The sequence below is a fragment of the Camelus ferus genome, chromosome 7 (genome assembly GCF_009834535.1).
Source record: "Camelus ferus isolate YT-003-E chromosome 7, BCGSAC_Cfer_1.0, whole genome shotgun sequence".
NCBI classification, from domain to species: Eukaryota; Metazoa; Chordata; class Mammalia; order Artiodactyla; family Camelidae; genus Camelus; species Camelus ferus.
In genome coordinates, this window is record NC_045702.1 from 63,618,869 (window position 1) to 63,644,651 (window position 25,783).

The 25,783-nt window shown below is 34.2% G+C and overlaps 1 protein-coding gene and 1 long non-coding RNA gene across 8 annotated transcripts in view; both read right to left on the minus strand.

Annotated features, from left to right (window-relative positions):
- Window positions 1-25,783, minus strand: part of CDK14 (cyclin dependent kinase 14) — a 556,073-nt gene that overhangs the window by 232,862 nt on the left and 297,428 nt on the right. For all 7 annotated transcript variants that reach the window (XR_004321561.1, XM_032484028.1, XM_032484029.1 and 4 more), the window contains one exon: window positions 10,124-10,186. Coding sequence is in view for 6 of the 7 variants with exons in the window: in XM_032484028.1 (XP_032339919.1) it covers window positions 10,124-10,186 (63 nt within the window). In the remaining variant the exon portion in view is untranslated. The remainder of the gene's footprint in view (window positions 1-10,123; window positions 10,187-25,783) is intronic.
- Window positions 10,330-20,560, minus strand: LOC116664990. The gene is made up of 3 exons (XR_004321564.1): window positions 20,030-20,560; window positions 19,292-19,294; window positions 10,330-10,340 (listed from the first exon to the last, which is right to left on the minus strand). It is a non-coding gene; the product is annotated as an uncharacterized LOC116664990 (long non-coding RNA).

The window sequence follows — 25,783 nt, forward strand, 5'->3', positions numbered from 1 at the left end:
GTGCTATTTCCCACTTTTGTCTTGCTCTGACACCTGCAATTAAAAATACTGCTACCAGAAAGTAGGTACACTCTTTGATGAAGGTACCTATACATTCTGTGAATCCAAGGATAGAAAATGTGACATTGGCAAATAAACCAAAGTTGTCCATGGGTAATAAATACTTCAAATAATATGCTCCATGATGTACAAACATCAAATTACCCATGCATCAAACTTTTTAAAAATGAAAAATAATCAGGAACTTTGAGTCCCCAAAATATCTAATGAATGTGAAAATATAATATGCATCAGATAGTGATTTTATTGCAACATTAGATCTTTCATCTTTAAAAGCCAAAGAATGATTCATTCCACTTAGTTGAGTTTCAAGTTTGCAAATATCAAATCCTAATTTGTAATATAATGTATATAACACATGACCAAGTAGTTCTTATTTCACAAAGCATCATTGCAATTGCATGTATAGAATTTTTTAAAAGAATACTTAGAAGGCTATACAGAGCTATAAGGGAAACAGACATAAAGCCCCAGATAATAAAACATTATGATATAATTTCTCTGTTGCTTTGGACATACTTGACAGTACTAAATGTGCTACTGAGAAGGGTTAAGACACAAATATTTATGCCAGGGCATCAGGTCATAGATGTGTCCTTTTTGCCAGGTACTACGGATAGTTCCAGCTCCTGGAAAATCTGAGTAGTAGGGCGACTTTGGCCACGTTTTGACCTTTTTGAGTTCTTCCATGAATCTTTCTGCTTCTTTGTTCTACTCCCTCAAAGTCCTAAGATATGTAGCATGCTCCATTGTTTCTAGATAATGTAACAACACAATTTGATTTGCATTCTCTAAGATATTTGAACGTTAATATCTTATTCCTAATGATGATAACTTTCTGGAGAGGAATAACTCAAAAAATAAGAATTTCAGGTACTTGAGTGAGGATTGTGGGGCACTCCCCAAGATGAGGTTCTTGGAGGAAAGAGCTTGCACAGTTTCTGTGATGCTTAAGCATGCCAGGAATGTTGGCCTCCTCTCTTTCTGCGTCAATATGGTGTTGGACATCAAGCAAGGTGTTGTTCCAGGCACCGAGATGCCCAGACTGAGCGAGGTGACCGCAGCTATAGGAACAAGAACTGGGATGCTTAGAAGAACTCAAATGGGAACTGTAAGACAAATGGTTGTTTTTCCATGTTCCTTGAAAGAACCTCAGTGGCTTCTTTAGTACATTAATGTATTATCATAATATATAATAACATATATTATAATTTATTAATATTAGTATACTAAGTAGGTTTCAAAGTTATTAGGGTTTGCATGTATGGTGAAGAAAGTGGTGGGGGGTGGTGAGAACAATAATCTCTTCTTTAATAAAACCGGTCAGCAGCCTAAAATTAGTATTAGAAATACTCCCTAGTTGAATAGAAACAAGATGAAAACTTAAAGCTATTGGCTTTAATAGTTATTCAACGTAATTTTCCAAGAGAAAAACTGAAACAGCTGTTTCCAGGAATTCAAAGAATATAATATTAAGACCTGTGGTCACTTGTTTGTCACTTTAGTTCAGAATTATACAACTGACCTTACTGATACACACTTTTTGGAGCCAAAAAGAAATAGCATGAATTACAAATTTTTACTGAGCTTAATTTGCAAATGTATGCTACTCTCCCCCAAATACAAGGCCATTCTTTTTACACACAATAAAAAGGAATACATAGAGTTCTAAATGGTTTTACTGCCGAACTAACATCTTAGACACTATCAAAATGAACTGTCTTAATATCAACTGATAAGGCTAATGTAAATTTTTTATGAAATGAGAGAGAGATGCAGACCGAAAATCTGACAAAGCTGATGAATCTTGAGTCTGAGAGTCATGGAGAAAGCTCACATCTGCAAGCTATACAGCAGAGAAAAATACATTTCAAATGGAATGCAGAAAGACTCTTGAGTTTGGATACATATGATCAACAAATCTCTCTCTGCATCCTCATAAGAGAGAACCCAAGAAATAGGAATTTATCTATTAATGAGAAAATATCTACAAAATGTACTGGCTAGTCACATGAAGGCTGAACCTGTCCGAGACAATCAGAAAACTCCCTGGTAGTGTGCACACTATACTACTCAGCTCATTTTCCTCCTAGGACCTCATGTCTGTCTTAAAAAACATGCAGAGGGATCGAGTGCAGGACCAGTCTTAAACGGGAGAGAAGCAAGGTGAATGGCTTGAAGTTTGAAATCCAGGAGGGCTTCTTCCCTGTTCCCACTGGATATCCTCACCAAGCTGGGTAATTCCACTTATAATTAAAATATCACATGGTATACTTCTAATGACTATCTGTATTTCATCAATCTTTGGGGTTATTGCTCTTCAATCTGGGTTTTAAAGCACCTCTAGGAATAAGAAAACGAATATATGTATGCGTATGTATGACTGAAACATTGTACACCAGAAATTGACACAGTGTACCTAAGTAAGCCTCAATTAAAAAAAAAAAAAAAAAGAAAAGCACCTCTAGGAAAGAGTCGGCTGTTTAATTAACTGTCTTGATTCCTTTGTCTCATTCAGATTGTTACAAGCAGATCAGCAGATGATGCCAGGGATACAAAAGACATGTTCTAAACAACTGAATGCAGGCCCCACATCTTAACCAGAAATTCACTACTTAGACTGTCTCAAAGTGTCCAACACAATAGGAAGTGACACATGGATTTCACTTTCTTTTATTGTTAATCTTTCACTTTCTAGATATGGAAAATTACTTTGTTATAACAAAAAGAGGATGAAAAGATTCAAAAGAAAGCTGGACTGGACAGGTGCTGAGACTAGGTGTCAAATTTTTTAAACACTTTTGAATGGCTTCATGAAACAATCATAGTTCCCAAAATTCAGAATAAGGAAAGGCTCTATAATATTCACAGAAATGCAGAGCAGGAAATTATCACCAGCTAAATGAGAGCTCAAATGCAGAGTATGGAGAAAATCAGGTGTTATCTGATTTCCTATCTCAACATTAGAAAGTCTCATTTAGGAATCAATTCCCGGTGCCATCTGTATAAGACAATCTTAATTTGGCATAACATTACTCTGACTGTTACACACCTGCTTGTTCTCTGGACTATGAAAGAAAAATAGCAGTTTTTCAACCATAATAACCTTCATATCTTTTTAATTAATATAGATACTGAAATAGAAAAATAAAACTCAGCTTTATGTCAGTATCAGATACTTCAGAGAATATAAGCAGATAATTCAGAATTACTTTGGTTATTTTGTATTATGGTTCTGTTTAAAAAAAAAAGGGAAATGTGAAAATCTAGAAAAGTCATTAAGATAACATGGAAATGAAGGTACATTACATTAAAAACACAAGAAGATCCAATGTCATCATGGTAATAAGATTTAGGCATCTACATTTCTGAATATGAGCTGGAGACAGCATTAATCTTTCTTCTTTAAATGAAACTGAGTTTTCTGTCTCTCAAGCTTATCAATTTTTAAAGAACCCATGAAAAACTGAATGGAAGAGGAAATTTAGACTGTTATGGTCATTTAAAAAATTTTTGACCAATCTGTAAATCACTGAGAATTATAAAATGAAGAACTTCAATACAAGTTCTGCATTCAACTCAACTATGGTAGCCAAAACCCAGTAAAATTCTAGTGAATGGTTTTTGTAAAGGGGGAAAAAATTAACTACTCTTTCCAAAAAATTCTAACCAGTTTCCTACATACCAATTACCATGTTCTAGCAATTGCTTGTTATACCTTTAATCATCATAAATATTTATAACAAGGCCAATGTCCTCAGGCTTTCAATTCAGATTTTAAATTGCCCTCTATGTAATTAACTGCTAAAATTACCCATTTGTCTAAAACTGATATTATACTATGAAACAAGCCATTAGTTAATAGTGAATATTTATTTGAGAATGCCATATTGAGAATAGACACATTTTGTAGGCAATTAAAGTAGCAAAGTGATTGCAGAAATTTAGTTAACATTGACAATTTTTCTTATGAATTTATTCCAGTGCTTACAAGGAATATACAACAAGAAAGATAAAACTGTAACAGATATTTTTCTGGGATTTACTACAAAATTACCATAGACTAGTGTATGCTTTATTATTAAATCAAGAGTTGGGTACTCTTTGTCATTCTTTTCTCCCCCTCACTCTTCAGTGATACATCACCTTTGTAATGCCTGCAAGTCTATTGATTCACACTAAAGAACAACCTCCTCAGTTCTTCCATGCATGGCATTGCACCTTTTTAAATAAAAATACATGAAATCTAAACAAAGATATGTAAATTTTTAAAACCCAAGATAAATGTCTAAAATGTTTCTATATATTATCAAACTGCATAGTGATGAAACTAAAAGTCAAAACTGCCAAATTTAGAAGCAAAAGGATTTGATCTCTGTGTTTTCCCTTCTGTTCACCATAATAAATATTTAGTATTTATTACTTTCTAATTATTTAATGATCTATGAACTATTTAGCCAACTACAGGGCTTCAGAGTTATTACAAGAACATGCTCTTTTAAAGATAATGGCTAATCTCACCTGGTTTTCACGTCTTACATTTCTAGGGAATCATTTCAAGGTCTTATTTTAGCTCAACTGTTTTCTTTTTTTTTTTTTTTAATTAGCATCTAGCACAGCATTATAAACAGCTGTTAACTTAGTAAATATTATTCTTATATTCTTCATTTTGCATTCATAGATTAAAGCGACAATAAATATCACCACATGAAAAAAATATGTTAATCCATCACACAGAAATACCCATGGGACATCTGTCACTATGTCATAGTCAGACTTCTTTGAGAATAATTTCACCTGTGGCACAGATCCTAAATGAAACCCTGGAGAAGTGCATTGTCTCTAAGCAGACAAACTATGAAGAAAAGCCAGTGCATAATTAGGTGAGTGGCCTCCCATGGAAACCAACATGGTAATAAGGGCTGTCTGCTTCCAGGCACTGCAATTCAAATGCCAAAACACAGGCATTAACAAGATGCATTCTATTTTTTAACTTCCCAGACCCTCAGAGAAGGTATAACTATTATCTTTAATGTAAAAATGATGATAAACCTATGTGACTGAGTGCATATAAAGTCACAAACAATAAGCTAATTACAGTAATTTAATGTATGAATCATGCAGTGTAGGGAAAAGAACACTGGACAAAGAACCAATATGCTCTTTGACAAGTTCTCAATCTCAGTGATCCTGATCTTTATTTTATATAAAATGTGGCAGCTGAAATGGATGACTATTTTAGGATACTGATCCTGGAATGAGCTTGGCTACAGAAGAATCACTTAAAGAGGTGTTTTTCTTTTTTTAACTATATCAACATTTAATGTTTAAAGTATTATAATCATATAAATGTTATTTACAGCTGAGCCATTAAGTTTAGCGTGAGTACTTTTTTCCCTGCACAATGTGTTTTTCCTGGTGTTAGCATGATCGAGTTCTTTTTTTTTTTTTTTTTTGGTTGTTTGTTTCCTTTGTTTAGTTTTCTTTGGTTTCCCACTGATTCAACACCAAACTCCTCTTTCGTCTTGTAAATCTGTTCAGACACATTAGGTATTCTATCTAACAACTTCATCTTTTAAGAAATCTCTCATGGAGCCTTCTGACCTTCTCCAATCAGACAGATGGGTTACTCTTCTAGCCTGATGCACTGCTATTATTCTGGGATTCTTTATACCACTGTCTTAAGGATCTCCATCTTTCTCTTGTGGTGGCCACCATTACCCGGTTTCTTTTTCTTTTCTGCCTTGGTTTATTCTCCGAGTTCTAGTGGAGTACATCTTCAGGTAGCTTCCTGAGAAATGATGCAAGGTAGGCAAAAAGTTCAACTTCTTGAACATCTGAAAATAATTATTCTACTCTCACACTTCGTTGAGATTTATATATAATACCAGGTTGAAAATAACTTTACATCAGAATTTCCCAGTCATTGCTCCTCTTCCATCTCCCCTCCAGTGTTGCTACTGAAGTCTAACACCACTGTAATTCTTGAGCCTTTGTAGTAACCTGTTTCCCTTTTGTAGGAATTTTTTTCTTTGAAACCAGCATTCTGAAATTTTGCAATGATAAATGTTATTGCTAGTCTATTTTCATTAATTGTTCTGGGCACTTAATGGATCCTCTTAATCTTGAAGTTCACATCTTTCACATGTGGATGAAGTATAGGTTAATGATGATTACTTCAATGATTCCCTCCTCTCTATTTTCTCCAATTACTCAGATGTTGGATGCCCTGGGCTGGACTTCTAATTTTTGATACTTTCTTTCTCAGTTGTCAGGTTTTTATTTTATGCTTTATTTTCTGGCAAAATTCAACTCTATTTTTCATCCTTTTTTATTGTTGATTTTTATGTCTGCCACCACATTTTAAATTTCCAAAGCTTCTTCATGTTTACTAAGTCCTTCTTTTTAAAAATAACATTATCCTTGTTTTATAGGTGTACTATTTTCTTTCACCTCTTTGAGAATAATATTAGCAGGGTTTTTTGGTTTTTTTTTTTTTTGGCATTTTCTTTCTTTTTCTCTCTGGCTAAGTCAAGAAACTTTGCTTCCTCCAAGTTACTGATTTGTCAAATTGGGTTTGTCACTGTAAAGTCATCTGGATTCTTTAGCTCTTGGACTGATCAGATTCTCCACAAAAGATGCTGAAAATTTTCTACCTTGAGGCATGGGTCTGATACCAGTTTTTTGAAGCACCACAGTCTGGGTCCTGTCTCCCATGCTCTCCCATACTCCCTTCTACTTGCCCAGTCCCTCCCATACTCTTGGACACCCCACCATGACCACCTTGCCGGCAGACTGAGGAGCAGTGGAGGCAGGCAGGCTGCAAGGCTGTGAGAGAGCAACAAGCCAGTATCACCCGCAAGTGTATGTGTCCTCTAAGCTGGGCCAAGGGAAAAGCAAGGGGACACTGTGGGTCATGGGAAGCACCCTGGGCTCTCAGCTCTGATTTGAGCAAATGCCCACCATTTCCTATTTACAGTGATTTTAAAAATTTGATTCTGTTTCTGGGAAATGAAAAGAGAATATGTGTGTGTGTGTGTGTGTGTGTGTGTGTGTGTGTGTGTGTGTGTGTGTAGTGTGTGTGTATATATTCATATACATATACACACACATATATATGTAAGTTTCACAGATGACTCTGTTGTGGAGCATAGTATGAAGAACTCTTCAATGACTATTAAAGTTTCTTATACCCTTAAATACTTTAAGAATTGAGATGACCCAGTATATTTTAGCAAATTCTCAAAGAGCCAGTATTTCAACAGCTATAGGGAAAGGGATGCTTATATATCAGTATCTATTGCTGTCTTTCAGTTATCCAAAAAAGTATAAGAAGAGGTAAATCACATCATGCACTTCTGGAGGTAAAAATGTAGTAGGGTATCAATCTGTAACCATGTTAACTTCTGAGTGAGAGGAGTGCCTCCTCTATATGACTCATCTAGACTCGTTGGTGTCATACCTAATTTCTGTGACATTCGTTCATTTTTAAAATCAAAGTACAGTTGGTTTACAAAGGTGTGTTAGTTTGTGTGACACTATTTCTATGCTGACTGCACATCTCATACACTGTTACATTTCCACCACTCCTTAGGGGGCACCAGCTCTTGCAGTAATAAACCTTGTTTACTGCCACAGTACAACCTGGACGTGAAATAGGTAGCAAATACTAGGTATCTGAAGTATGATGCGTGATCATAGGGTGAAAGAAAAGCTTGCAAAACGTAAGTAAGAGCTGTTGAGACACAGTTTCAAGGAGTGCAGCTTAGTGGCTGAAAATTGTCAACCTAGAAGCCCAATTTCCCCCTGACCATTAAGAGATGAAGGAAACATAAAATATAATGGAAGAAGCAGAACTTATAAATGCTACAAAAATCACCACGGTTACTGGCTTAAGGACCCTGAACATGGTGATGCTTCATGGAATGAACTTTCCTTATTTCACCAACAAAATTTTCCACCAATACTTGCCCATAACTAATGATACACAATGTTGGTGAGAATACCAAACAAGGATAACAGAAATCCAATGATGCCATGGTTCTTTGAAAAGGCTCTTTTATCTCTTTAATCTCAATCCAGTCACTGAACTTGAAAGTCAGGAAGTCAAAGTCGGCTCAGGGTATCTGCTGATTTCCCCTGGGCTTCCACTAGCTGGGCTCTCTATAGATTCCTGGGGCTAAACTGGAAAACAGAACTAAGGACGTACCATATTACTGTGCTTGAACCCAATCGACCCTAAGAAGAGAACATTAAATGTATAAATGAGACAATGTGCAATGTTTTAATGTAAAAAAAAAAATTATGTTCATGCTATAATACTAATGTTTAAAGTTAAACTTGAACATGAACAAGATTAATAAAACAAATCTCTTCATCTGTTAAAATTTCTTGCCTGATCTAACCACTAAAAAACTATTTCAGTGAATATACATTTTTAAGAAAAATGGATAGTCAAAAAATTTAAAATAAATCTAAATAAAACAAAACACCACAGCAACAAAAAGGAGGTAAATGAAAAAAATAACAATTACTATAAGCACCTATTGATTCTATTATTTATTGCAAAACCAATGTTTTATCAGAATTCCTACAAGTTCCTAAATTTTAAAATTGTACAACATAACTGACACCATGAAACTTCTCATTATTAATGCCACAAACATTAAAAAGTACTTTCAATATATTGAGGGAAAAAACCCAGTAGAAAAATAAACAATATATAAGAACAGGCAACTTACAATAGCAGAATTACAAATGGTCAAGAAACATATGAAAAGATGTTCAACATCACTAGCGGTCAAGAAAATGCCAATGTAAAAGATATTTCATTTTTAATCATCCGAATGGCAAAAATTTAAATGACTGGTTAGTCAGTCCTAGGAGTGTAGAGAAAAACAGTCTTTCTATAATTTACAACCTTGTGGGCAAACATCCCAGCTAAATTCATTAAAACTGAAATTACGTCTCTAGCTTAATAAAGAAACCCAATAACTAGATATCCAAAAGAAATCAAGTAGAAAGGTTTACACTAACATCCACTCCAGAATCATTTTTAATAGCAACATACTGAAAACAACCCAAAAACCCATGAATAAGGAACAGTTTCAAATTATGGTGTATCCATAGTATGAAATAATACGCAGTTATTAGAAAGACTGAACTACATAGAGATGCACTGATGAAAGGATATCCATGACATATTTTTAAGTGAAAAAAATTCATACACACACACACGTATATATATATATATTATTTCTATACAGCAAAAAGAAGTAAACCCAGATAATACCATATGTTCAAATATACCTCTACAAGCAAAGGGAAAAGCACAAAAGAAAAAGCATGCCACATTGCAAGAGTGGTTTAGATAATGAATGGAAAGAAATGGAGACAAATAATTTTACTTCAAATACATTTAAAGTGCTAAATTGGTTCTCAGGATCATGAAACGTAGTCACTGGAATAATGAAACGAAAGCACATCATTAAGCCTTCATATAAACTTTGGCATCTTCCAACTCCTTAACATTTGGGACAATTTCCCACATGGTTGCTAGGTCAAATCCTAGAAAAACCTCATTCTTTTACACACAGAAATCCAATTTCTGATACAAAAGAAATGAAAGAAAGCAGTAGGAAAAACCACTTTTTATCTGTTTGTATAAACAAATGAAAAAATATGTACTGTAAACTCAACATAACACTATTTTGGATCATAGTAATACCTAATTGGTATATTGAAACCAATTAGGACTTCAGTATGGAGTTCCAAGCTAGAGCTATCAGATTCTCCTCTCCCGAGAACAGTGTTATGCTAGGATTCCAGTGGATCTCACTCATTATTGGCAAAGGTTTCTCCATGAAGAAAAAATTAGGATAAGGTCTAAATAATAATACTCCAATGAAAATATTTAATGTTAAAGCATGCCTTCCAATCACTAAATGAATGCAATTACTTCTCTTTAGACAATTTTTTTTAAGTTATGGTAGGAGATTAGATTTTTGCTCAAAAAATGCACAGGAAGAATGCTAACTCTTGATTTAGAAAGATCTTTTCCTACCTTCACATTATCTGGATGCAGTCCCCCAGGGTGTTTGTCCATGTACTGACATAAATCAGTGTGCTAGAAGAAAAAAGGGAAAATGTATTAATGTCCCTCTGGCTATAACATAATGAATCAATATTTTTCTACTTCAAAGTCACCATTACTGTCCAAACAAAGCAAATATAAGACAAGTGGGTGGATTTTTCAGTTATGCAGTTGCATGCTCCTCCGACTCCTTTTTAAACCACTATCGAATTATTATCTTTACCTCTAGGCTTTGTCTTATGTTAAACATACCTGTGTATTAGAAGGAACTTATGTCCACAATTTGTTAATTCATTAAATGCCGAATTTTCTCCTCATTGAATATATATCTCAACTTAAAAAAGGAACTCAACTAAAAAATATATATCTTAACTTAAATAAACTAAAGCACATGCACACACACACACAACTAGCCAATCCAATTACAATTTCAGTTATATTGTATTTTCCAAGTGTAAATGCAGGTTTTGATTATTTATTTAATATGAGATGAAAATAATACAAATTATTCTAGTAAAATTAATCATTGGATTTATTTAAATTTTTCATGACTATATTCATTAAAAAATAATTTTCAGATTCTCAGAACTCCTAAATATATTTGAGAAAATATTTACTTTATAAAGATTTGATTTAAAAATCAATACAAATACTTTCAAAATTATAAATTAAGACAAATACATCCAGATATAACTTAAAGGAATATCTCTAGATAGCAACTTAAGCTATTATTCTTTCAAATATTCCAAGTTCAAATTTTACACAATTATATATTTTTTTCTTAATACTTTTCTGCTTATATTATGAGCTACCTAAAACTTTGAAAAAACCTGTAGAGTTGCTATTTAAATTTTTCTAATCCTACTAGAGGATACTATAGATTTTTAATACTGAAACATTTAATTATTCTTTAAAAGCCAGTGATCATAATTCTTTGTGCTCCATTACCAGGCTTCAATTACGCAGGAACTATAAGTTTTTGATAAATTCAAATTACACATTTAATGAATTGACAAATGATTTATGAACCTCAGACTGCCAGTTTGTAACTCCATATAATTAATCTCTCTGTCCTTTCAAATAAGGCTGACACCATATCAGAGCTTATGGAAGAATATATAGTATGTGAGAAAGCATTTTTTTGTCTATAATATGATACACAGAAAAACGGTGTTATTTAAGATACTGCCCATTATACCGTAAGATCCATTTAAGGGAGAACTGTAATTTGCCCATTGCTTCACACACAACAAGTAAAATGGTAAACAGAGAGTGTATCCAGTCATGATAATAATTATATATCCATGACTTGTTAAAATTCTTATTAAAATGTAAATTTGCAGTTTACAAGACAAAATCAAATTCACATTCTTTCCAAGATACAAACTGAATATAATAAACAAAGAATAACAGAAAGTCTAAAAATAAATAATGTATGATATATTATATTTATTATCATATTATATATGATATATAATTACATATGATATCATATGATATATATCATATTTATATATTGCACATTTACATTATTTATATTTTATGTCATTTGTACTGGTAAATAACAATAAAAAAGAATCTGTATATCAATGTAAGTATTAGACATAATAGGATTCAAGGAAAATGTATTCAACATTTATGTACCTAGCAACACGACACATCAATATAAATCAAAAACAGATAAAAGAAGAAACTAAAACTTTCACACAATCTTGAAGGGTTTAGCTTACTTCTTTTAAAAGCCAACAAATGGAACTGACAAAAAATTAAAAATAAAAAGGCTATAAAGGATATGAGTAATACAGTTAAAAAGTGTTTAGTTTTGTGCCAGTATGGGCACATATGCTTTTGAAACACAAATGGCATACTCACAAAAACTTGACAATACATTAGACACAGAGAAAGTCTCAAAACTTTCTAGAAAGCAGAAGACATATTACAATCTCTCCCTACAACTAAATAAAATTAACATCACAGTATTCTGTATTTTACCAACTATAAGGCATACAATTCTTTTTATCTCTGTCATTGGAACCACTGCATTAATTTCCTATTACCCAGGCAGTAGTTGAAATATAATTGCCATGGCCTTTGTTTGAGCAAACTTTTTATTTTGCTTAATTTGCAGTTATTACCCGGTGGAATGAATCATCAACAAACAACTTATGGACCACTTGAGGAAGAAAGATGAAAAGATGAGATGTAATTGTTACCCAGAAACCATTCATTGAAAATTTCAGGTAAGATTTTATTAAAAGTGCCAGACTTAAAACCTGTAAGTCTCTCTCAATAAGCATAGAACAAAAAATCTGAATTAAGAAAAGCACTCAATCATAGTTTGAGTGCATTTTTTTTTTATTTCTTAGAAGAAAAGAGTACTGTTTCTGCCAAACAGTGGTAGTTCAAGGTCAGCGGCAGCAGAAAAGGGAAGGAAGAAAAGCAGTCAATGGGAGGGAATGAGAAAAGAATGAAAAGGAAAATCTATTTTATTAGAAATTGAAAATTTTAACCTAAACTGTTTAAATCATTTAAAATGAATGATAATAAGATACTATATACATTTCAAAGCATTGGAAACTGATCAGTGTATTGCAACAGGAAAATTTAGATTTTTAGGTACATTAATTTTAACACAAGAATAACTGAAAATGGATAAAACAACAGTAAACTCAAGTTAGAGAATACCAAATAAGAAAGAGACCCAAAGAAGATAGAAGGGGTTCAGGTAGTTAGTAGTAAGAATTAACTGAACAGAAAAATTAGAAAATAACAGGTTTGATCAATTAACCAAAAACCAACTTCTTTGAAAAGCCCAATAAAACAAACAAATCTTTGGCAAGTCTGATTTGTTTTTAAGTGAAGGGCTTTGCCAAGATGTAATCAATATTAAAAATGAGAAAAATGACACAAATGAAAATGTGGAGATCTTAAAACATACTATAAACATATAGTACTATAAATTCATCAGTATTATAAACATCATTAAGATCAATACATTTGATATCTAGATAAAACTTATCTCTTTCAAAAAACATGAGTTATTAAATTTGATTCTAGAAGAAACAGGAATTAAAGAGCTATACCTGAAAAGGTGACTAAGTGCAGATGGTTTTAATGGAAAATTTTCCAAACCTTCAACAACTGATAGATAAAAATTACTCCAGAGCAAAGAAAAAGACAGCATGCTTCTCGTTCCTTCTTTAAGGTTACAATGTCAAAGAAGGCAAAAACAAAGGAGGGAGGAGAGAACTAACCCAATCCCTTTATGATACTGCATTATGAATTGTAGAAAGGAGGCTTCTCCAGAAATGAGATCTTGAGAAATTTAACAAAGATTTTTCCAAACCTTTTCAATTTTAAAATTCATATTTCCTTAGCTGCATGGCATGAAAATCTGTGCACACATACACACATGGCTGTCACATGCTGTGTAGTCTTGGGCAGGATAACCCCTGCATTATCAGCATCTGCATACATGTAATGACGATAATCCGAGTACACCTACATGGTGATACGTGGATATTGTGAAAATTAATGAGTAAATATCCATAACGGTTTTATAACACTGCCCAGGACATGATGGATGCTATAGGTGGTGGTGGTGATGATGATGATGATGATGATTTTCCGTGGTGTGTTTAGAGTAGGAAGGGATATATGGGAGAACTGCAATCAAAAATGGAATGATAAATACCATTAGAAAACTGGAACTCATAGGGGTGACAATTCACTCTTATATATATGTCCTTTCTGTCTGTGTGCCCAGAGGGTCTCATTCACACTACACAGCTCCCTGTATACAACCACTGAGACTATTTCTAGCAAATATACAATTAACCTTAAATTGCTCTGGGTGATTAGGGGCAAGAATCTTGAAAATCTCAAATGGAGGAAGACATAAGAGGTATTAAAGGGTCTTACTTTGCACCCTGGCAAACTTCTGTTCTACCTGCATTTAAAAATGTTTCTTTTCCTTCTCTCTTTTTAAGTACACAGTAGTATGCCTGAAACTGCAACAGAAGTGCCTAAGTTACAAATTTCATTACATCTCTTCTTTCTTTTTAACTTCTCTCCTTAGTTCAACTCATTGGACTATGTGACTCTTATGATTTGCACTGGTCCAGAAACACAGAACTAAACTTAACAATAATGCTGGGAGGTACTTCTTTTGTTATTCCTTTTTTTTTTAAGTCATCCTACCCCATAAAAGTTCTGAACAGAAGGCCCCCATGGCACATGACCAACAGATCACTATCCACTGACGAGACACAGATAACCTCAATAACCTCAGGTCCATCTGGCTTGACCTCTGGCTATTTCTTGTTCTAATACTAAAAGGAGCATCTTCAGAGCAGGTGCTGGTGACTGCAGATCAAACACAATTGCTCTCCTCCCTACAATCCCTATCTTGGCTCTTCGCTGACATCTCTACTTCCCCGCACTACATGACGCCTCACCTCATTTTCGTACAGCTCTCTCTTACTCACTCTGTCCCTGCTGCTGTTCTTCAAGGCAAGGCCTTAAGAAGTGCTTCTATCTGACAGGTTTATATCCGAATGCCTAAGAACATTTCATCAATCTTCCATGGAGTGGGTGGTTTTAAATGAAGCTATCAAATGTGGCTAGATTTGTAGACCAAGCAGAAGAGACAGAGCTGAAAGGGGCTGGAAAGGCTCAGTCTCCACGCTCGCACATACGTCTTTCAAAATCAGGTTCCTCCTTCCTCACTGCTGATTACCCATCAGGTAGTATTTATTTGGTTATTTACATAGTGTAGGAGTGTTTCTAAGGGAAGGAATTTGAAGAACAAATCTGAAATCATAACACCCTGAATATAAATGTTTTCTGTGAAGGAGCCACATTTACTATTTGGGTTTCTCCATATTGATTTTATTACTCTGTGGCTGGATCAATTTAGAAGGTAGGAGAGAAATCTTTGTAAAAAGACAGGATATAGAAAGACCACAAAAAAATCAAAAAGACTTTTTATTCATAAGCACTTTCACACAATAGAGTCTCAGTTCATTTCAATCATATGTAGAGCTGAGAACTGCATGAATAACAGTACACAGCCATGAGACTTAAAGAGAAAGACATGAAAGAAAACTAGAAAGATAAATTATAAATATGATGACAATTTCAAAATAGGCCTGAGTGGAGAAGAACCCTTGAAAAGAGTACCAGGAAAAAGAATCTAGCCAAAGAAAAAGAGGAGAAACAAGCAGGATATGACATTCACCTTTTCATATTTTCCACTCTTCATCACTTACTCTTTTTGAAACTGAGTTTGAGTGAGAGGAAAGAAGCAGTATCTTTCCACTGAAAGACTCTCTGAAGACCACAGAGTCAGACAAGCCCTTGGACATAAAAGTTTACTCATATTCCAGGGAAGAAGTAAGTATAAGTCAATTGTTAAGTAGGCTTTGTCATAGGGTATGTGTTTATGTTTCTTTTTATTCAATGTATTGTCCATGAGGTGAGGTTTCCAATTGTTGGCTAACGTGATCAAACCTATTATTCAAGAGATACCAGGTTCCACAGAGAAATTATGCTTTTCCATTAGCACTGGCTTTCAGACTAGACTTTTCTTATTAAGCAGGAATCCAAATACAGCCTCTTCCCAAACACATGCATTTTTTTCCCCACTCTCCTATGTTAAGCATGATGTCCGCAATATCTGTCAGCTACTTCTGATGTCTTTCAGAAAAACTGCCAAAATATGACACTGAAAATAGCACAGCCTAATTTTTAGCACTTGGACTAAAAATAAGGATATCCAAGGATATTTCTGTTGGGATAACCAACAGAAATTCTCATTTTGAAGTTATGTTATACACAGCCTCCACATTCTTTACTTTTCATTTAGTTTTCCATTTTGGCAGCGAGAGGAAAGTCAGTATATTCAGGTTTGGTGTAATTTTTATAACATTGAAAAAAAAACTGCTTGACCAGAGTAAGAACACATGAAAAGATGCAAGAATAAAATAAAACTAATTCTGAATTTTTTTCTTCTTAAGGAACAGGCTTATTTTAATGTTTAAATACCAAGGTTAGCTATACTTTCATTTTGAAATTACTGAAAACTTGATTACAAAACAAAAAAAAAATTAAGTGAAAACATGTGATTTAAAAAGAAGATTTGATATGTTAAAAACTAGTTGACAACACTGGCAAATTGGAAGCACAAAAGTACAGAGCCCTCCTTTTCTGGACTGATTTTGTTTAAGAAGTTCCCTTGTCTTCATCCCAGTTTGATTATACTCCAGTCTCTTCCTTATAATGGGCAACTGGCCCATTATAAAAAAAGCTTTAAATAGTACTCTGACTGGTAAAAGAGCATATCAAGAAATCTGCAAATATCTAAAGGATAAGAGCCATTACTTCCCTCTTCAGTGGTTCCAAAATTAATGGCGACAATGGTAACTGTTCATGTGTCCAAGGCAGCAAGTGTGGCAGATGCTTTCTGGTGATGCTTATTCAACAGCAGGCTAATGTCACCTTTATTACTATTGTCCCAAGCCTAGGACACACCACAGACATTCTAATCAAAACCACACTTGAAGGATAGTCACAAATTTGGGGAGAACTCACTATCATTGTAGTTTTTAATCTATTTCACCTGTAGCTCATTAAAGTTGTTAATTCACTGGGGAATAGTTGCTGCTAGAGGCAACTGAAGAAAACTTGTAAGTTGAGTCTGCCTTTTCTTCTACAGCAATCAATGCCATTTTCCTCTAGCTATAATCTGTTTTAATCAGCCTACATTGCTGTAAGAATTAATACATCAAATTACTCAGCAGTTAGTTTCAAACTGCCCTTCTATGAAGTCCACAGGTTTAAATTGACTTTGAAATTGCTTTTTTTCCCATTAAGCTTTATAGTACTCCTCTATTTATTTCCAAATCATAATTAATGAAATTTTAATGTTGGAGTTGCAACATGTAAGCACTATTCATTATGATATAAATTAAAAAAAAAGAAAAAAAATTAATCAATTTTTCCCTTAAAACAAAATGATAGTCATTCAAGATGCTTTACAGAGAAAGTTTGTATCCACTATATACCAAAGGGGCTCATTTTAAAAACAGTAGTTAAAAAATAAAGCTTTGTAAGCATTCTATCAAATATTATTTAGGCTTTTTGCAAATGCATTGAAATCCCTTACCGTTAATGACAAAAACAAGACATTCATGAACAAGTACAGAAGTATTATCTCTTCCCTCTGAAGTAGAAATTCTAATTACAGCCAGATTACTATGTCTTAAGTTGCATTATAGGACATGGTATGACAATAGAGAAAACATGATCTTCTAATCTGTTTCATCATCACCCAAAAACATGTTCTTAAATGGAATATTCTCAGACATTCCACTGTTCCTGCAAAGATTTCATATTGCAAAGTCTATTTCTGGGTTATTTTATTTTCACCTGTTTTTATGCCACTTAGGAAACGATTGAAATTCTACCAGTAAACCACACACATATTTCCTGGGGAGGACAAGGGGAATTAACACAATAGTTTGCACTATATAAAAATCCTCCAATAGCAATCACACCATCCTGGCTTATTCCTAATTAAATTAGTCATTTCTTATCTTTTTAATCACATAATGTATTCTTTTCCTTTTGGCCATAATAAACCTATATGTGACTTAGATATCCCATAATTCTACATAATTGGTTTCAGTCATCATTTCTGAATCCAAAATGCATGGGCAGCCAAATGCATGAGGCTGGTGCTTGGAACAGGAAGTGTTTCCAACCACATTCCCATCAAGGAAAACCAGCAACCTGCAAGATCTGTTTCCATTAAAACAAAAAATTTACTATTTGGCTTCTGGCAACGACACCAGGGGTAGAAGGACTATAGCTCTACCCAGGCAGTAAGACTGTCGTGAGTCATTCTCTGATAAAAAGAATACAGACATTTATATTTCAGTAGTTCACGTGTCTGATGTAGTTTCAATACTGTCATGACTAATGCATAAACCAAACATATATCTATATCCATGTATCTGTCTCCATATATCCATATATCTATATAACTTATTTACTTCATAACACCTCTAGGAGGTATAAGTGATACTTCTTTTTAAACTTAAATAAAGTCAAAGTATAGATTTGGGAAGTTTCAAAAAATTGGGGAAAATCTTCTAGACGGAGCACATTGTGGGTCTACATTACCAAACGCTATTCCTGCAATAGAAGAATGTACAAAATGTGCTCTCTTGAAGCAGTGAAAAGCTACCTCGTATGGTTTATATGCTCCCTGGTATGCCATTCACAAGCCTAAACCATATGATAAGTTTTAACAGAGTAAAATAGCCACTTTAAAAAGATTGTCATGCTATTTTGAAGCCATGTTTAAAAGGAAACATAAAAAGCCAATGGGTATAAAGAATGGAATGCTCTGATCATCCAACATCCTCAAGAATTTGCCAAAAAAAAAAAAAGTTAACAAAGTGGGTCATGTAAAATTTTTGGAGTCAAAGTATGAGATGGGGAAAAAAAAGTGTGTGTGTGGGGGGGGGACTGGAATAGTTCTCCAGAGTATCTTAACTCTGAAAACACCTTCTGGAGCTGTCCTGCCAGAAATATGAGAGATCCTGAAATTACAAAGTAAAAGCAACATGAGTGAAAAGGTTAGAAATAGTGAACTAAAGTGGGAGGGAGGAGAGAGAGAGAAGAAAGAAAGAGACGGGGAGAAGACAGAGGAACCAAAGGCAGCCATCCTGGAATAACTTTTTTCGCCTACAAAGTGGAGTAGAGGAGCCCTTTATATAATCTGAGCCTTAAGGGGTAAGAGTAACACCCACATAGGTACTGATCATGCCAGATATGTGGTTCAGAAGACTCTAGGGATCATACTATAATGAGTTTTGTGTACCTGTTATTTTTAATTTAAAAACAGTAATTCTGGGACCCATCATCACAAAGAAAATATGAAACAATTAGAATTTGTTAACTTTGTCACTCTAACTTTTTTTCTGGCATACCAACTCATATTCAAAGTATAATTTCAAACTCATAATGGGCAAAGTATTGCAATATGTATAAAGATGGGTAAAAAGTATTCACTATTCAGGTTCTTACTGATGACTATGGAGTGAATAAGAATGAGAATCAGATCAATAATACTCTCTTTACCTAAAATGAAACATTTGTAGCTTTGTTCACATCGTTTGACCAAGAAGTGACAATTTTAGGTGTTTTTGCTCCCCAAGGAAATACTGAGGGTGTATTAGAAGCAATGTTACTAAGATTTTACAATGCAAAATTAATATTAGAGTTCTTAAATATGGTTATGAATATCTGATTATTTATGGAGCAAGAGTGTAGGCTACAGACTTCCTAAACGGGACAAATCCAAATCTCTAGAATTGGCAAAATAGCCTGAAAAATAAATTAATACTACAAATGTAAAACTCATTTGTAACTTCTCGGCTCATGGGAATACAAAGAATATAGAACGATAAAGCTTTTGGACAAAGTCCTGGCAAACAGTGACCTACATAAAATGCATGTTAGTTATATCTGGTGAAAAAGGCAATTTATATAGTTATTCCTGTGACGCATCTCATGCATAAGTACATTTAGGAAAGATATGTTTTTTAAAAAAAATTAATTTTAATTATTTCAATATAGTACATAAAGGTGTGAAAGTAATTTAGGTTTCTTCAAACTCTTTATGAGTGGATTGCACCAATGTTATTTTTTTTTATGCAAGTTTTCACCTATAGGATATAATGCTCTGAAGCATGAGAGACTGAGGAGTAGTGCAACATGTAGTTAAGGATCCACAAAAATTGTAGAAGTTTCTTTTGAAGTAGCTCTTTCAATAGCATAAAACAGAATAGAATAGAGACCTCAGATCACGGGGGGGGGGACCTCACGAATTCTTGTCTTCTGAGTATTGCAAAGAGTTAAAATGGAGTGGAAATTTCAATGTATCTCTTTTTTAGGATCTACAGCCAAAAGTCAAATTTGCTAACTTACCTGACATAAAGAAAATTCACCAAAGATTAAATCATCACTCTTTTCTTTCACTACTAGCCTTGCTCAATCCATGGACAAAGAAAATGTGCTTAATTCCTTGCCATGCATGAGTGGTAAATTAAAGATACCCCAGAAAAAGAACTGCTTTATTTTTTCCTCAATCATTAGGCACCTATAAATTTACCAAGATAATAACTTTCCCAGGAGCCTGACGTATTTGGCAGATATATCTGATGTTTTGAATATGAATCCTGAAATTTCAAGAAGCAAAGACCAACATTATTGCTCCTTATGATATGTTTTAAATTTTTATGCCAAAATCCAGTTATGCATTCAGTGAACCAGAGCTAAAAATATCTTTAGAGCAATTTGCCATAAAAAGGTTACTGAAAAATTTTTCAAGAGAAAGAATAAAATCTCACCAAGTCTGTCTGGGATGAAGTCAGGTAGTGCTTTCCTGATGCTGCAGGCAGTTGAAAATACCATTTGAAAGTCAATCTTAGCAAAATTTAAAAAATTATTGGTGTTTAAATTTGAATCAATTACCAAAAAGTTTTTAGAAAAATCATACTAGAGAATTTGGTGCAAAGTATTTCAATATTTACTTCAAAATAAACTAGCAGGCCTAGCATGTAACTATCATCATCAACATACAAAGCTGCCTGTAATAATTTCTATCAACAGAAACATAGCAGAAACCATTCTTGACATGGAAGGTGACCCAATCTGTACTTGACCCTTGACACTATCTATGATACAGAAGTTTGTGGTAAGCAAGCTGCTTTAGTGCCCTCATTGATAAATCGTATGGCTTTTTCCATGTTAAAAAGCCAGAATCAAGTGTTTAGTAAAATCTTTTAAAATAATCATTATTTAAGTCTGTTTTTTTTTAAAGAATTTAAAATTTATCCAAATTTAAAATGGTATCAAAGAAAAGTATGAGATTTTTATACTAATACAAAGGGTGTATGAATTTTAAAATGTGGATAAATACTGATACACAACTACATTTACTGACTTGGAACAACAGTAGCATTAACTTCTGTGAGTTTTCAAATAGCTTAAAACACATCATATGTACTATATGAGTACTGGATACACATAAATAAGCATAGATTCATATACACATACAACATGCATGTGTGTGTGAATTATGAAAGAAGTTTTCAAAAATAACACATTGTAGCATTAGCTTTCTCTGGGGTGGTTGGATAGTAAGTAATTTGGGATACGTCAGTCGGGATAGGCTAGGTATGTTGTAATAACAACTTTTGCTCACAATTTATTGGCCAAAGCAAGTATTAAGGTCATACCTAAGTTCAGTACAGAAAGGAGGTATACTATTCCTTCAGGGACTTGGACCCAAATATACTCTAATAAGAATATTTAATATATACATATATGTATATATTTGCATTGAATTTTAAAAGAAACTTTTGTCAAGGACTTAATTTCAAAATGCTGCAACATTACAAACTCACTCAACTATTTCTCATCCAAAGTTAACTTTCTAGAAATTATTGCTATACTAGGTTAATTTTTTTCCCTCTGAACTTTGAAAATATTTTGCTTTTCTACTATATGTCTGATATATTTCGATATGTTAGTCAGAACATCATACTTTAACAGTAACTTCTCTAAAAGATAACAAATCCCTGATTAAGGGTTAAATTGTATTTTAAAATTAATCTTTATAACTGTGTCATAGGCTAGGTTCTCCAGATGAAATTTGGGGCTACAATGTGCTCATTACGTAAACAGAAGAAAACACATGTGTTAGGTGAAAGGAATGAAAAAGAAGCAGGTTGGACAACGGATGTGAAAGTGCAATGCAGGCAAGTAAAGCCTTTGTCAACCAGCAAGAGAGCTGCCCTGCGCTGGGCAGAAATGACCGGGCTTTCTACCCCCACCTCACACAGTCACCAGATACCTGATGCCTGGGGAAAGGCATGACCTCGTTCAAGATGGGCCCCTGCAGCTGAGCCAGACCCTGGAGCTGCTGACTGGGGATGCATTCTGGGCATCATACAGCTATGCTTGCTGTAGCTAGGCAGCAAGTCCTCCTTTAAAGAGGACATGGACCTCACATTTCTGTGTCTGTCACACTGGGTAAGGGTGTTTTAATGAAAACCTTGAAAAATGACTCTACATTTGTGTTACACAAAATCATGTCTAATGTACCTATTCTATGGAAAAAATATCAATTTGGCAAAGATTTATAGAGTTTCTACTGTAACTGTACTATGAGACATGCCAAATGAGATCCCAGCCCCTGCCCTCAGGAAGACTAGCTGCCCATTCATCTTCCACAGATGTCATGATGAAAGACAAGAATAATCGTGTTGCCCTGTTCATCCTTCACAAGATACCACTCAGTTCACTGTATTTTTAGTTAGGTGACATTTACAAAAACAAAAACTGAAAACAAACAAAAATCACCACAAACACCTTAATCCTTTCTTTTCTTTTAATAAATATTCTGTTACTAATCATTCCTCCCTGCATCTCTTTCCCCAAGCATCACCGACTATCTTGTTGTTAGAATTAGATATTGTTCCTCAGTATATTTCCCAAAATCCTAGCTAAAATACTCAACATTTTGTCTTTCCCTGGTTCTTTTAAATTCCCTACCTGAGTAAAAAGGGCAGAGAAATAGAAAGAAAAAAGAAAACAGATTCGATCTTCCCAATGTCTCTGATGATGGCTACAATGAAAGATAATAACGGAGATCCAAACAAAGATCACATAGTCAAGAAAAAAAGGGAAATCCCAGAAGATGGAAAATTCTTACTTAGCAAATAGCTGCCATGACAAATTAGTTTTTCAGATTCTGAATTATGAAATAAAAATGAGGCATGAGCATCTGCTGGGGATTTACAAACCAGACTCATATCTGCCAGGTAAAAAGGAATAAATTACTCACTTGAAGTTTGATGTTAACTTTACAACACTAATGTTCACATTCTAAAAAAGAAGTCTCTAATCATACATAGTAATGAAAAGCATACTGAACTTGCAAAATGAGCAACCTATTATACATTCTTAATAATTAAGTTTCAAAGTCAGAACCCTTCACCACTGTTTATTCCTTGCACATGCACTTGCATTGTAAAAATGTTCTCACTGGCTTTAAAATGCTATCAAATGCATGGGTGTGTGTTTATACAGTCTATCAACATCCCACAATCATCACAACAAATGACAAGAAAAAACAAACAAACAGAATGGCTAACCTACCAATTAACAATCATAAATATTTTCCATCAAGACAGGACAGTCACACTTCAGACACTGCTTGTGTGCCTAAAATTTTACTGATGGGATGATAATCTAATAACAGTTAATTCAAATATCTTCACTCCCACTAGCCTTGTCACATTTGATAAAATCCAGTAATTGATAAATAGCAAAGATTTATATGCTTCACAACCATTAATGTGAAAAAAATTATCTAATTACACAGTGACATAATTACACAGTGACAAGCTCAAGCATTTGTTCATATTTAAACCTATTAAGAATGAACGCAATTCCAAGGTAAAGATGGCAAAATGAACATATGTACCCATCTTGCACTCTCTTGAATCTCCACTCACCAAAATTTTAGGAACTCCAAAACAGATGGTAGCAAGTTTAGCATAGCAAAACACAAACAAACAACAAATGGTTTATTAAGCTGGCATCAGGGAAAGCCTAGAGGCAGCCTTATTTGTATGACAGAACAACCAAAAGGCTCAGGCTAGCACCAGAGAGTGGGACTGAACAGAGGGTCTACATACAGAGGTCTAAAACATGAAAGAGCAGTTGAAAGTCTTTTCAATAGCTATTTAATCCTAATATCCCTTATCCCACTTGGCTTACATAGGTTAACTGCCTCCCCCAAACCTAGAGAGGGTAAAACAGTGAACTGGGAAACCCAACCAGTTAGGGATAGGGATACCATCCTGAACAAGAGGGATTAAGTGGATTTCTATCCCCGATTCTGTTTCCACAAGATTGGCAGCTAGGCCTCTATTTTCTAGGCAGGAGTTTGGGAGAATCTTCATTCGGAGTCTTACAGCACTGCAAGGAAGGTGGATACTGATATCAAGGGTTTTCAACAAAGTGGCTTAGTCATTTCCTACAGTGAGCTTCATGGTGAAACAGCCACCCAACACACTTGGAGCTCCCAATCAGGTTGTTACTGCACTACGTCTAAGTACAGCCAGATAGCTAATAATCACCAGTTATCACCCTACAACCTCCAATGTTAATCACAGAGACCAAAACAAACCAAAAAATTTTAATAGAAATAAAAAATACTGTTAGAAAAGCTTCAAGAAAACTATTATTAATATTTTCAGCAAGTTAAGAAAAGGTATTGCAACCTTGGAACAAGAAAAAGATATTATAAAATGGAATATTCTGAGAACAAAAAGATATCTTGGAGATACTATCAACAATATTAAGTTTTAAAAATTTTCAATAGAATAGGTGAAACATAAAGTTGAGAAAATGTTCCTTAATGTTGAACTAAAGGAAAAAAATAATTAGGAAATAGGAGAGAAAAGACAAGAAAACTAGAAGAGCAATCCAGGAAGTCCACCATTTAAATAACAAAAGACCCAAACAGAAAAGAAAAAGTGAAGGGAGGAACTCATAACAAAATCATTTAAGATAATTTCTTGGAACAGAAGGACACATGCACATTAAAACAGCTCGACATCATCAGTCACGAGCAAAATGCAAAACAAAATGACAGTGAGAAACCACTACACACCCCCTGTAATAAAAAAGACAGACAATAACAAGCACTGGCAAAGGTGTGGAAAAACTGGAACCCACACACACTGCTGGTTAGATTGTAAAATGGTGCATCCAATTTGGGAAATAGTTTAAGACAGTCCCTCAAGAATTTAAAGGTAGATTTATCAGATGACTCAGCACCCCTATTCTTAGGTACATACTAAAAAGAACTGAAAACAGAGACTCAAACAAATCCTGATTCTATTTTCTTTTATAAGCTATGCATAGCAAATGTTCATAGCAGCACTACTCACAGTAGCCAAAAGGTGAAAACAACCCAAATGTACATCAACTGGTAAGTGGATAAACAAATGAGGTATTATCCAGTTAACCATGATTAAAATAATTTAAAATAAATTAAAACCTGATTAAAATAAAGAGATGTTTATTAGGGGGTTGTTTAGGACTATCTCTGGGAGGCACGGATTCAAGAAGCATTTGAATTGTATTCTGTCAGACTACAAAATGAAGGAGGCTTACAAAAACAGAAATTGCAAGGACACAGTTACATAAATTGTCAAGAATTATGACTGGAATTGGCAAGAAATAAGGGTGATTGTTTAGCAAGGATGGTTGGGGTCTGAGATGGTTGCATAGTTACAAGGCGGGACCTTAAGACCATAAAATTGCAGCTTTGTTCTCAACACAGCTGATGGTGTCCTAGGGTTCAATGCAATTTAGAGAAAATTCAAGTTCTCAGTGGTGCAGGCACATGTTTGAGATCAGATCTTCAGCGACTACCTGACCCAATTTTTGTATGCCTAAACTATGATTATACCATTATAATGTCAATTTGTCATCAATCCATACCATGGACTACTATTCACCCATAAAAAAGAATGGAGTACT